This window comes from Penicillium digitatum, chromosome 3 (assembly GCF_016767815.1).
Source record: "Penicillium digitatum chromosome 3, complete sequence".
Classification (NCBI taxonomy): Eukaryota; Fungi; Ascomycota; class Eurotiomycetes; order Eurotiales; family Aspergillaceae; genus Penicillium; species Penicillium digitatum.
This window is the reverse complement of record NC_089386.1, coordinates 3,264,433-3,275,315: the sequence shown is the minus strand read 5'-3', so window position 1 is coordinate 3,275,315 and position 10,883 is coordinate 3,264,433. Positions and strand designations below refer to the sequence as shown.

Below are 10,883 nucleotides of genomic sequence, written 5' to 3'. Positions count from 1 at the left end.
ATGGAGATGGGTTGGGTGGTTTCTTTTGGTTTCTGGGTTGGGCCAGGCCATTTTTGCAATAGATGTAGATCTTTTTGGTGTTCGCTTTTTTTTTTGGTCTTTAATAAACCATGACCTACTTCACTAGGTGTACCTGTATATCAAAACATGAGAAATCTACTCGCACCGCTTAGAAAGAAGCAAATGACTAGAGGCATAAAAGTCACGTATTTTCTGAAGGCTACAATGCAAATAGAGAAAAACCTACATGCTGTGCCCCTCCATTCATCTCACAGTTCCATCCAAGAGTATATATATAGCGGGCGGGGAGTGTATATATATAAAAGAATACAAGAACAAAAACCAGAATAGACACAAACCGCAAAGATTTCATCCAGTTTTCCAGTATTCCAGTCCACCCAGTTGAAGAACCAACCCATGAAACCGACTCCATGTAAGAATGAGATGAGAATGAGATGAGGAATTCTCCCAGGTTATGGTCATGCAACGACATGTACAGATGTTTTTTTCAACTGAAAAAAAAACACCGCAGTCCCGACTGTAACTCCCTTTGCCCCCCTTCTCCTTCCGTGAAACAAGAAAATTTTCAATAATGTTCGTTTCGGGTCATGATTCCAGGCTTTATTTTTGTTTCTTAGCTGGTTTTGTTGTAAGTGTCTTGTTTTCACTCTGCCTTTTCTAGTTTTGTGAACATGAGAGGTTTGTTTTGGTGATTTTGTGACAGATGGTGAAATGTGCCGGGGTGTGGTGGGTGAGATAGTTGGTTGAGCGATGTTGAGGTGATGCTGTCTTTTCATCTCAGCTGGGTGGTGGAGATGCAACGTTCTTATTTTTCACTCATCGAAAAAACGAATTTCCAAAAGAGAAGAGATGATCAGTGCGGGATAACCATCCAACCCCAGAGAATGAACTAGCGAGGAATGCAATTCAACAGCACAGAGCCACTCGCCGAGAACCGTCTTCTAAAGGCAAAGCGAGTCCGCGATCATGGGAGACATGACTGATTGATTGTCATTGCTCACTAAGAACTTCCGAGATGGCATTAGATATCAACGACCCTCGAGTCTGGGAGCTAGAAGCAGCGTTATCCTGAGGGCCCCTTGGCTCGCGAGGCTCCGGCGGCTGCTCTTCTTTCATGCAAGCATTTTCCAAGATATTAGTCCACTTTCCACTGGTGCCCGCATGGCTATGTTTCAGATGCTGTCGGAAGTGGTCTGCGCGGAAGAACTTCTTTGCATTGTTGCACTCGCCGAATTTATGCACGGCGGTCAAGTGCTCGAACCTTCGATCCCAGTCTGCCTGAGGGAAATTCGGGAATTCCTCCCCGCAGTAGCCGCACGTGTCATGGGTAGCTCCGGAATTTGTCTGGCAGGACTGTACGCCTGAGGGGTGGAATGCTGCTTGGAAACTCAAGAGTGCGGCACATGACCATGAATGGCGTCGGAGGTGGAGGGAGTTTTGGTGGCGCTCGGCTTCATTTTTGTTCTTAAAGCGGTGATTGCAGTAGGCGCACGCGTACTGTTTCTCCATCTCGTGTGCACTATTGTGAGTCAGCATGGCTCATATAAATGAAGGTATCTCGTCAATTTACCGTAAGCCATCTGGGTTGTCGAACTTCTTAGGCTTCTTCGGACAACAATCGCAGATGAAAAGCCCGCCGATCTTTGGCGCAGCCGGCTTTGGCATGTTCGCCATGGTCGTTGATGTGGTCATCTTTCCAGTAGCGTCTGTCGCAGGAGGTTCCAACGAAGCGGGTCCTGGCATCCTCGGAAGAGGAGCCTGAGATAGCGCTGCAGGAGAGCTGGGATTGAGAATTGATTTTTCGTGGAAACCATCGAGATCGGAAATGGGTGAAAAACCACCTGGGGATGGCCGGTCGTACGGAGAAAGACTGGTCATACTGCTACCTCCAATAGATAGTGTGGACGAACACGAGCCCGACGTCCGAATGCTCAAGGAGGAGGCGGCTGAGAGGGTTCGTTGGCTCGTGGGGTAGTTGGGGTTGACCGAAAGTGTGTTAGTAAACGGATGACCACTGAGTCTTCGCTGAGACAGGTTTCCGTTACTAGTAGCGACGTGCAATGTATGTCTGTCGTCACCAATTGGCTCACGCGGAGGTGATGATGCCCGTCGTTTCATGCCCTGTCTGGAGTCCGGATACGGCGGAGTGGGCTCTCGAAGAATGAATTGCCGCGGGGGTGCCAGCTCGTCATTCAAAAACTCACCCTCAATATCTGAAAACACGCTGTGGTCACAGCTCCCACGATTTGATCGACTTGGTAGACTGATGCTGTCCTCCCGCTGCGGTGTGGTTCCACGATAGCGGCGTCGGCTCACATCCCGTAAAGATCCTTGGTCGTAATCCAGTGCCGTTGATAGTGTATTACTCTCCACGCTTGGGCTTCGGCCTTGAACACACTCTCTCCAGTTAAACTTGGTCCTGGGAGAAACGCCGCCCGACTGAGGGCTATTGTGCCATTTCACATCCAGTGTTGACCCTTCTGAAGGCCCAGGCGATGGCAGATTGCTTGGGCTTCGTGATGGAACGGTAAGTGCAGAGAGTGAATTCCTGTTATCAGTTCCGAGACTGACAGATCCCCCTGGGGATGGAGGTATTACTATCTGAGGCTTTCCAATTTTGGATAATAAGTGTTGATCATAGGCATTTGACGAGTCTTTGACACATTGCAGGGAAAATTCGGTTCGTTCGCCACTCAAGCTGTCAAATGTGTTAGCAGGGATCAACATGATGTGAAAAGCGCGGGACTGCGAAACCGAAAGGTGTTTGCAGTACTCGCGCTGAGGCACTTACATTGGACCCGCCGGATTTGGGATAAGCGACATGGAATTTGAAAATCTCTCTGCAGCTGGAAGAGGTGGTTGGACCTGGATTCGAGTTTCAGGGCGTTGCGAGACGGTCACTCCGCCCTGCCTCCCTTCGAAATCGTCTATTTGCATTGGATCATCCCGTGAGACGGGTACCGGCCGTCGATGACCTCCAAACAAACTTGAATTCGGATGAATTGGCGGAAGAGAAGTCGGAGGTTGTGGATTTGCGTGTTGCCAGCCGAGGTCATGACCCATCTCTAAACCGGGAATTATGGGTGGCGGTGGAAGTGGTGGAGGTGCGGGGTTCATAGTAGTTCTTGTCCGTGAAGCTATAGGTAACGGGCCGTGAGATGACAGTGCCACCTCGGGCATAGCGTATTGAGATCTTTCGGAAGAACAGTGTCTGTGTTCTCTGAAATCATGGAAGCTCGGCGACTGAGAAAATCGAAGGTCCATTCTAGAACCCGAACATAAAGCCGGAGTTGAAATCAAGACGGACGGATGCGCATCCACATGAACCCAGGCTGAGATCAGAAAGAGACCCAGTAAAACAGAGAACTAGATCGAGCTTGATATAAATCGGAACAAGCAGATTGAATCGAGATCCCAATCTCCCAGCAATAACCCAATCCAGTTGAGTGCAAACGTCGGTCGTGAAACCAGCTCAGATTTTTAAGCGGGCCGTTGGCCAGCCTCTCACACTCCGATGAAGAGTTTCTCAGAAGGACCAGCTTCTGCCTACTTCAAGAGTGGAAGGGCAAATAGATATAGCGCGACAAAGTAGACAGAGGACTTCATGCAGTGCGTAAGTCTTGTGAGTCTAATTTGAGAGTCAGATCATTTGAAAGTGGGCTTGAAGTGATGGTAAAAGACCGGGGTATAATAGGGCTGAAGAAGACCTACCTCGGGACCCTTGTTCGGCGATTCGCCTCATAAGATGAAACGTTTTCCCGCAAGTCACACACCGAGGGCCGGGTCTGTGTCCCATAGAAATTGGCCACACTGCAAATCAGGGAAATGCACACATGCTTGAGATAGAGGGGGAAAAAAATTCAGAAAAGAAATAGAACTAGTGATGTTAGAAAGGTACAATTAAGCCCAGAGAGATTCGATTACAAGGGAATACACACACTCTATGCAACGGGGGGTACCCCACCACTAGTTGAAGCCCGGTAAAAAAAAAAGGGTGCAAGGCAAAAAAAAAGAAAGGTTGAAAGGCCAAAGCTGGCGCTGATCAAATAAAAGGCGAATCAAAAAGGAAAAGGTGAGAATTGAAGCCCAGATCGAGGTATCGGGTAGGATTTGGGCGGCGCAAGCGATTGGATCCAATTCAGGTAAAGAGAGGCAATTTAGGTGATCTCATCCTCAAGAAAGGGAGGATGAAATAGGTTCAACTAATCAGAGGCAAAGAGGCAAAAAAAGAGGAAATTGAAACATACCAGCCCAGGCAGGTCTTGGGCTTAAAGCCTCTGGGTGACGTGGAAAGGCGTATATGTATGTATTGTTCGTATATCGGTCACGTCTGTTACATACCAGTTACAGGGCAAACCATCAGGGATAATACCAAACAAAAAGTTTTTTTATCTCGATTGGAATTTATTGTTTTTTCAATTTTTTTTTTCAATTCTCTTATTAGATAAATCAAATACAATTTAAAATTAAAACTTGGTTAAATTTTCCAAGATCTTCGCGTGGGCAAAGCCACGTTGGAATGAGGTCTTTAGGGCACAAGGCTTAGCGTGAACAGACTCGGCAATTTTCCCTAATAGATTAACTCGATTAGTTTGATTGGCTCGATACAACTTGCCCTATGGAATGGACTCGTCCATGGGTACGGAGTACGGAGTACCTGGGTACGATAGAGCTTCCAGAAAAGACATCTGGGCCCAGTGTTCCGTAGAACGGGGAATGAGAACGGATTGGGCCAAAGTTCAGGAGGTCCAGAGATCCAAAGAACCCGCTGATCTAAGTTGTTTGTGACGCTCTCTACCCCATATGGAGAATTCACATTAGATGACGGGATCATGGAAGCCAACTAGAACATTGCAGAATGGCCGTGCGGTCAACCTCATAGGTGGGGTCTCGTATATTGGACGCCTCGCGAATGCGACGACCTAGAGAGTGTGCTTGTCCAGATCGTTAGAATGATGTACGGAGTACGGAGTAGTTAATCACATAAAGAATGTTCTTGTTCGATCTTCTTTTGGCTATCTGCGCACTCCTCAACCGAGTACCAAGTCGCATGCAAAAAAAAAAAGATAAAAAAAAGATTGAATCATGTGAAGGGTGCTGACGAACAGAGGCTACCTACCTGTTTCGGTGAGACAAAGAAACGGCTCGAAAAATGCCTAAAGAAATACGTTCGAGGAACCATGGTTTTATGGCTTTTGTAGAGAGGGGTACACCGTATATCCCGCGCAGTCCTTTGGAGAATGAAGTATAGATTGGCATCGACCTGTGCACCCAGTGATAACATACACCGGAGGGGGCTTGGAAGTCTTGGAAGTCTTGGCATTTAGGCTTAATATCTCCCGGGCAAGGGGCGTATGTGACAACACCCCTATTGACGGGGGGTTTGAATCTTGAACTGCAGGCAGATTTGTGTACATTGCACGGAGTACAGTAAATCTACCATCTCTTAGTACCATGGATATGGAGCATACGAGGAGATCTTGTGCTGTGTTCGGAAAATTCGGGCCCTGCATTCATTAGATAACATTCTTTTGCCTCCACATGAAATAGCGGACAATGCTGAGTCGTTGGACATTGACCCACTGATTTACTAGTCCACTCCACTTAGCGCCTAGCATTGCATGCACTGCCACACTGCTGGTCCGCCTGTCATTTGCGCGCAGGGGGTTTGTGAACCTTGACTCTTGTGGTGTGATCAAACATTCTAGGCACAGTAAGACAAGTTGAACCGGATTTTTTTTGGCAAAAAAAAACCACGCCGAACGACCTGGTTTTTGGCGATAAATGGGAGATAGAGAAACGAAGAACGTTAGAACAAACCCTCTAGGGCTGCAGGGAACATGGCTGAGTAATCAGATAAATGCTCCACACCAGCTTCGGAAATCTCAGTTTTTCGCTATGGCTCTTTTTTTTTTCTTATTAGGAGAAATCGCTAAATCGGGCTTCTCATTCCAACCCTACAAAGTACACGTTGGGCTAGTGTTACTATACGTGCTCCGTGCATTTCAGGTTCTAGTCCACGTTAGTACAGTCTATGGATGTAATATACTAGGTGTACGTCCCCAGGAGGTGGGCGAACTCAACGTTAAATGTGCACCCCTGGAGCCCTATCACATGTATGACAATCAGATCTTCTGATCAGAGCAACGTGGTACGGAAGAACGATTTAAAAGTCAGGATTGCTCTACCAGGGAGGCTCAATATCAGGATTGTGTAATTGCTGAGGCAGCCCACAGATGACCGCTTGGCGAAAGGTATTGCCTCTCGACTCTGTATATTGTACATTGATCCTCTGCACTCCGTCTGTGTACAACATGCTTCGTACAGAAGACTCCGTAGTGGATACGAAGACCAATTTAATAAACTTTCCCCCGGGCCCATTATGTATGTGTTTCTCCTCGATCGTCCCCTCAAGCGCCAGTTGATGTTCCAGGAGGCGCCCTAAACTGATTTAGGAATGATTAGATTGGGGTGGGTGATGACCAGGTAAGCTATCTACGCAGTTTACTCCACTGGGGCGTTTGTCCGCATTTTGCGTCAATTTTGCTTCAAGTATTACCAGAGCAACAGGCAGCAAGGAAACTTGGTCTACAAGAGGCATCAGGAGAGAGGGGTTTCCAGATTCTGTACGGAGTAATTCGGCTGACCTCGGTTGATAAGAACCAGTCTCTCCCCAGGCCGCCATCAGCAGAAACTCGCTTGAAGCACTGGGAGAGGTTGGGTGTAATGCCTGCAGTGAACCTCCTGAGCCGCAGCCAGCCTTAAGCCTTGGAAGGCTGCAGCCTAGAAGCGCGTGTCACGCCTCTAGTCAATTTGATGCGGGACAAGCTAGCCTCCTTTATACTCCGTGCTCCGTAGCGAGGCCGCATAGGGCCTCCCGCCCCGTTCATTGCTCCATTTTCTGATCAGCCCAGGTCCAAGTTCCCCGCTGTAAGCCTAACTAAGCCTAAATCTAGCTTCCTTTTGTTGATTGCCCGTGAGCACCCCCTTGCAGTTCGGAAAGCAAATCAGATTGTCGGCTAACGAGGTTGATTGTTTGACCTTTGTTGGATGCAAATCGCGCTCCACGTTGCTAGAAACCCTCCGGTAGACTTCTCCACGATGCACAGGGCCAGTCTATCCATGCACAAGAGTACAATGTACGGAGCAGACACTCAGGGCTTATATATTGGAGCCACACATTACGTCTACAATTATGTAAAAACTATGGGACGTATGGTCGGTTTTGGTCGTAAATGCCGTGTCTCACTTTTCGGAAGGGGCTAGCTAAATTGCTTTTGAGTATGGAGTACTCCATAAGTATATTCAAGCTATAACAAAGACTTTAGAAACAAGTGATAAATAAAAGGTCTATTTATGTCGCAAGCACCGACCCCAGAATGGGGAGATCCTCATGCGGTGGGTGGTTGTGTACAAACACACTCTCTCTTACAACTGTACTTGTTGATGTGAATATTTGAGAATTGACACTGAAGTTCAGATCAGTTGACACTTCTGCTTTCCCTCATTAAACGCAAATGCAGCATGCACCTGAGTCTTTAAATTAACGAGCGTGTGATTGCCTGAGGCATGAAAGTCACCTGCTTTACCATACCCTTGCCCTATCAGACTTTTTGAGTTTGGCAGCGCCGAGGCTCAACCTCCGCCTTTGGGATCTAAGAGGGAAAAAGAGTCAAGCTATCAAACTGACACTGGGGCTGAGCCTCTGGATTCTGGATTTTCTCTGTCGCCATCAACCAAAAAATTTGCAGCTGCCGATTTGCAGCCACCATATCTCAAAATGGCCATGAATCAAATAAAAGGCCACAATATCTATGTCGGAGGGTTGGTCTCACTTCACGAACAGACAATCTTTGCCCGAGTGCCGCTAAAATGGAGCTGAGGCTGGAGATTAGCACTGCCAGTTCCCGATTTGGAAAATTTTCATTCCTTGCTAACGCGCCATCTGTAGCATATTAAGCGCCAAAAACAAAGCAGCATTGGCACGCGCAGATATCTCGCATGTTCTTTCGGTGCTGCGTCTCAACCCAGCCGAGGAACTGGAAACTTTCAAATCTTACCAGCATCTTTCTATAGGAGTTGACGATGTCGACGATGAAAATTTATTGGAGCATCTCCCCGCCGCTATCAAATTTATCCAGTCAGGCCTAAACGGTGGTGGAGGCGTACTCGTGCACTGGTAAGTCAAAACACAAACGGTCCAGTCTTCCTTGCGGAAAGTTGCTCTCGTCTCTTCAACCGTTGCGATTTCCTCCTGTGGGCTGCAAATTTCTGAGCAGCTTCCTGCCTCCCACGTCACTTCAAATCCGTCAAGTGCAATCTGCACGATCCCGCATCCGCAAATCTTGTTGATGCATGTTGTACCCTTTTTCTGGAAATTTTCCACCTGTGCCTGGACTTGCTGGTCATGTAAAAATTTACATTTGCTAACGTGATGATCCAGTGCGATGGGGAAGTCCCGCTCTGCGGCCATTTGCATTGCCTACCTGCTCCACCGGCAGCCGGGGGCCCTCACACCGCAATCTGCCCTTGCGCTGGTTCGTCAAAGCAGGCCTCTATGTGAGCCAAACGAGGGCTTCATGGAACAGCTAGATTTGTACCATGAAATGGGCTGCCCAGATGATGTCACTGATCACCCTTTGTACAAACGCTGGCTTTATCGCCGCGATGTCGAAGGAAGCGTGGCGTGTGGCCGTGCCCCCGAGCTTAAGTCAGTGCGGTTTGAAGATGAACAACCCGTTCAATCAAAAGACGCCACCGGTCGAACAGTGGAGATAAAATGTCGGAAATGCAGGTTAGTCCCATGACTAAACCCCCAGGCCCATACTCTTCAGGGGGGAAAACGTAACTTCTAGATTTACTAAAGCCATCACAGAACTAAATTGGCAACGACTCCATTCATCATCCCGCATGAAGAAGAAAGGCAAAACGTCGCCAAGTCCTCGGCAACCGCCGATTGCGGTCATGTCTTTCTCCACCCCCTGACCTGGATGCGCCCAAGTCTTTTCCCATCTGAGGATGAAGCCGAGGCTAGCGCGGATACAACATACGGTGCGCACTCCGAAGATGCCCCTCTCTCCGGACGCCTCACTTGCCCGAATCCTATCTGCGGGTCCAATGTCGGCAAATTTGCATGGCAAGGTCTTCGGTGTAGCTGTGGTGGTTGGGTCGTGCCAGCCATTGGTCTCACCAAAGCCCGCGTCGACATCGCGTTCCAAATGAATTTGGCTCAGGGACCACGAGCCCACCCCGCCATCCGCCTTCCTCCGGGAATGCGGGTCCCGGCAGCTAATGATTCTGGGCGTGGCAATCTTTGAAACGAGTGATGAACATCACACATAAATACATAGTTTAACGAGTCATGAAAGCTTAAGCTCCAACTTGCATTTGTTTATAGTTCAAGTTTTGGGGGATTTTTGTTCGGATCCAGATAATCATCTACAACCAAGGAGGCTCACCGGGCTTGTCGTGAGTAACGTGTAGTACACCTTTGCTCGGGCTTGGGAACCACTGCAAAGCTGGGTCATCATTATTGAGGCACCCACTCTTTGGGGAGGACCGCGTGCTTGACGTGGAAAGTGAACACTGTCGCTGGCCAGACGAACAAGACTGACTATGTCTCATTTCGTTCTACTTCGTACAGGCAGCGACAATGGCATAGCAAGGCTCACAAACACAGCATCCGGCCTTCCCAGACGAGTCGCTCAAGCTGACAGGAGATTCCTCCGTGCTCCATCCCCATGATCTACAAGAACAAGACACACATTAGGCAGCACGTCGGCCGACATGCCCCTGCTGATCTGTACAGCCACTGTGATGTCAACCCATTCCTAAATACACAAGCCATCGGTCTTCCGAAAGCTCCTCCGTACCTAGCTATCCATCTTGTGATTCATATCCAACGCCCCCGTCGGTCGAGCCTAGGTGCCATGTCCCACAGAGCAAACAAAATATGCATTGCACAAACTCAAAAAAAAAAACAGTAATACAGCGTCGGCGATATGAGACAAAAGCCAAGGCCCTATTTCGAATCGTACATCGTAGTTGAATTCGAGCCCAGCGTACCCTAGGGCTGCACTGCATCTCAGCATGCATAAAATGGACTCGTGGCCTTCGCTAGTTTAGCCCTTGTTTTTTTTTTTTTTTGTGCGTGTTTTTTTTTTAAAAAAAAATCACCGGGTGGTCGAGTTGATCCTTTTTGCAGCTAATGCAACAGACACAAAACACCGCTAGTTAATCGCGCGCCAAGGACAACCCTGAGTTTCTCACAAAGCTCATTGAAGGGTAGATCCAAACACAGACTCCACTTGTCTTCTTCTGAATTCTCTTTTCTCAAAGTTTCTTCTTAAAAAGTGGCCCCACTCACCGAAGCGCTGTCAGTTTGATGTTTCAAGGGTCGTAACGCCAAATGACGCTGGGATTGACCGATTCATTTCCCCCCTCTGTCGACTCCCAAGGTTTGAAGCAGAAGGAGGCTGTGCAAAGCGGGTCTGTTTCCTGATCTTCCCGATTGGTTGTGGGTAGGTATTGTAATTACCAGTATCTGTTCGGTATCTGTTTGGTGTATGTTGACTGGGCAGAAATAAGACCTTACATTGTCCTATGATTAGAGCTTTTGGTACTTGACACATCTCTGGTACAGTCAAGTAGTTGTGTACGGAGTAGTTTTCTCTTAGTTGTAAGTCTGATGAGGGTAACCAGCCTTCATTGATTCTGCCTCTTCTACAAGCTAAGACGCTGGATACATACACTACTAAACTCGGATTGTGATTGGCAACCTTTTCCTTGTGGGGGTGGGCAGTGCACTGCCTGCAGGGGGAGCTCCCGGTGGAGTTCCCATCTGGTCTGGCTTAGAGAATCTC

The 10,883-nt window shown here is 48.1% G+C and overlaps 3 protein-coding genes across 3 annotated transcripts; 1 reads left to right on the top strand and 2 right to left on the bottom strand.

Annotated features, from left to right (window-relative positions):
• Positions 1–1,011: 1,011 nt before the first annotated feature.
• On the bottom strand, positions 1,012–3,138 carry Pdw03_8715 (Zinc finger, C2H2; the record flags this gene model as incomplete). Its single annotated transcript, XM_014682433.1, has 3 exons — positions 1,012–1,540; positions 1,592–2,719; positions 2,813–3,138. The coding sequence occupies 3 exons, from the start codon at positions 3,136–3,138 to the stop codon at positions 1,012–1,014; spliced, it is 1,983 nt and encodes a 660-aa protein (XP_014537919.1).
• Positions 3,139–3,881: 743 nt separating this feature from the next.
• Positions 3,882–5,534, bottom strand: Pdw03_8714 (uncharacterized protein; the record flags this gene model as incomplete). The annotated part of the gene is made up of 7 exons (XM_066102043.1): positions 3,882–3,898; positions 3,960–3,987; positions 4,579–4,591; positions 4,679–4,794; positions 4,897–4,955; positions 5,141–5,177; positions 5,493–5,534. 7 exons carry the CDS (start codon positions 5,532–5,534, stop codon positions 3,882–3,884), a joined length of 312 nt encoding a protein of 103 aa, XP_065957126.1.
• Positions 5,535–7,801: 2,267 nt separating this feature from the next.
• On the top strand, positions 7,802–9,338 carry Pdw03_8713 (Dual specificity phosphatase, putative; the record flags this gene model as incomplete). Its single annotated transcript, XM_014682432.1, has 4 exons — positions 7,802–7,845; positions 7,973–8,200; positions 8,465–8,815; positions 8,897–9,338. 4 exons carry the CDS (start codon positions 7,802–7,804, stop codon positions 9,336–9,338), a joined length of 1,065 nt encoding a protein of 354 aa, XP_014537918.1.
• Between the last annotated feature and the right edge of the window lie 1,545 nt (positions 9,339–10,883).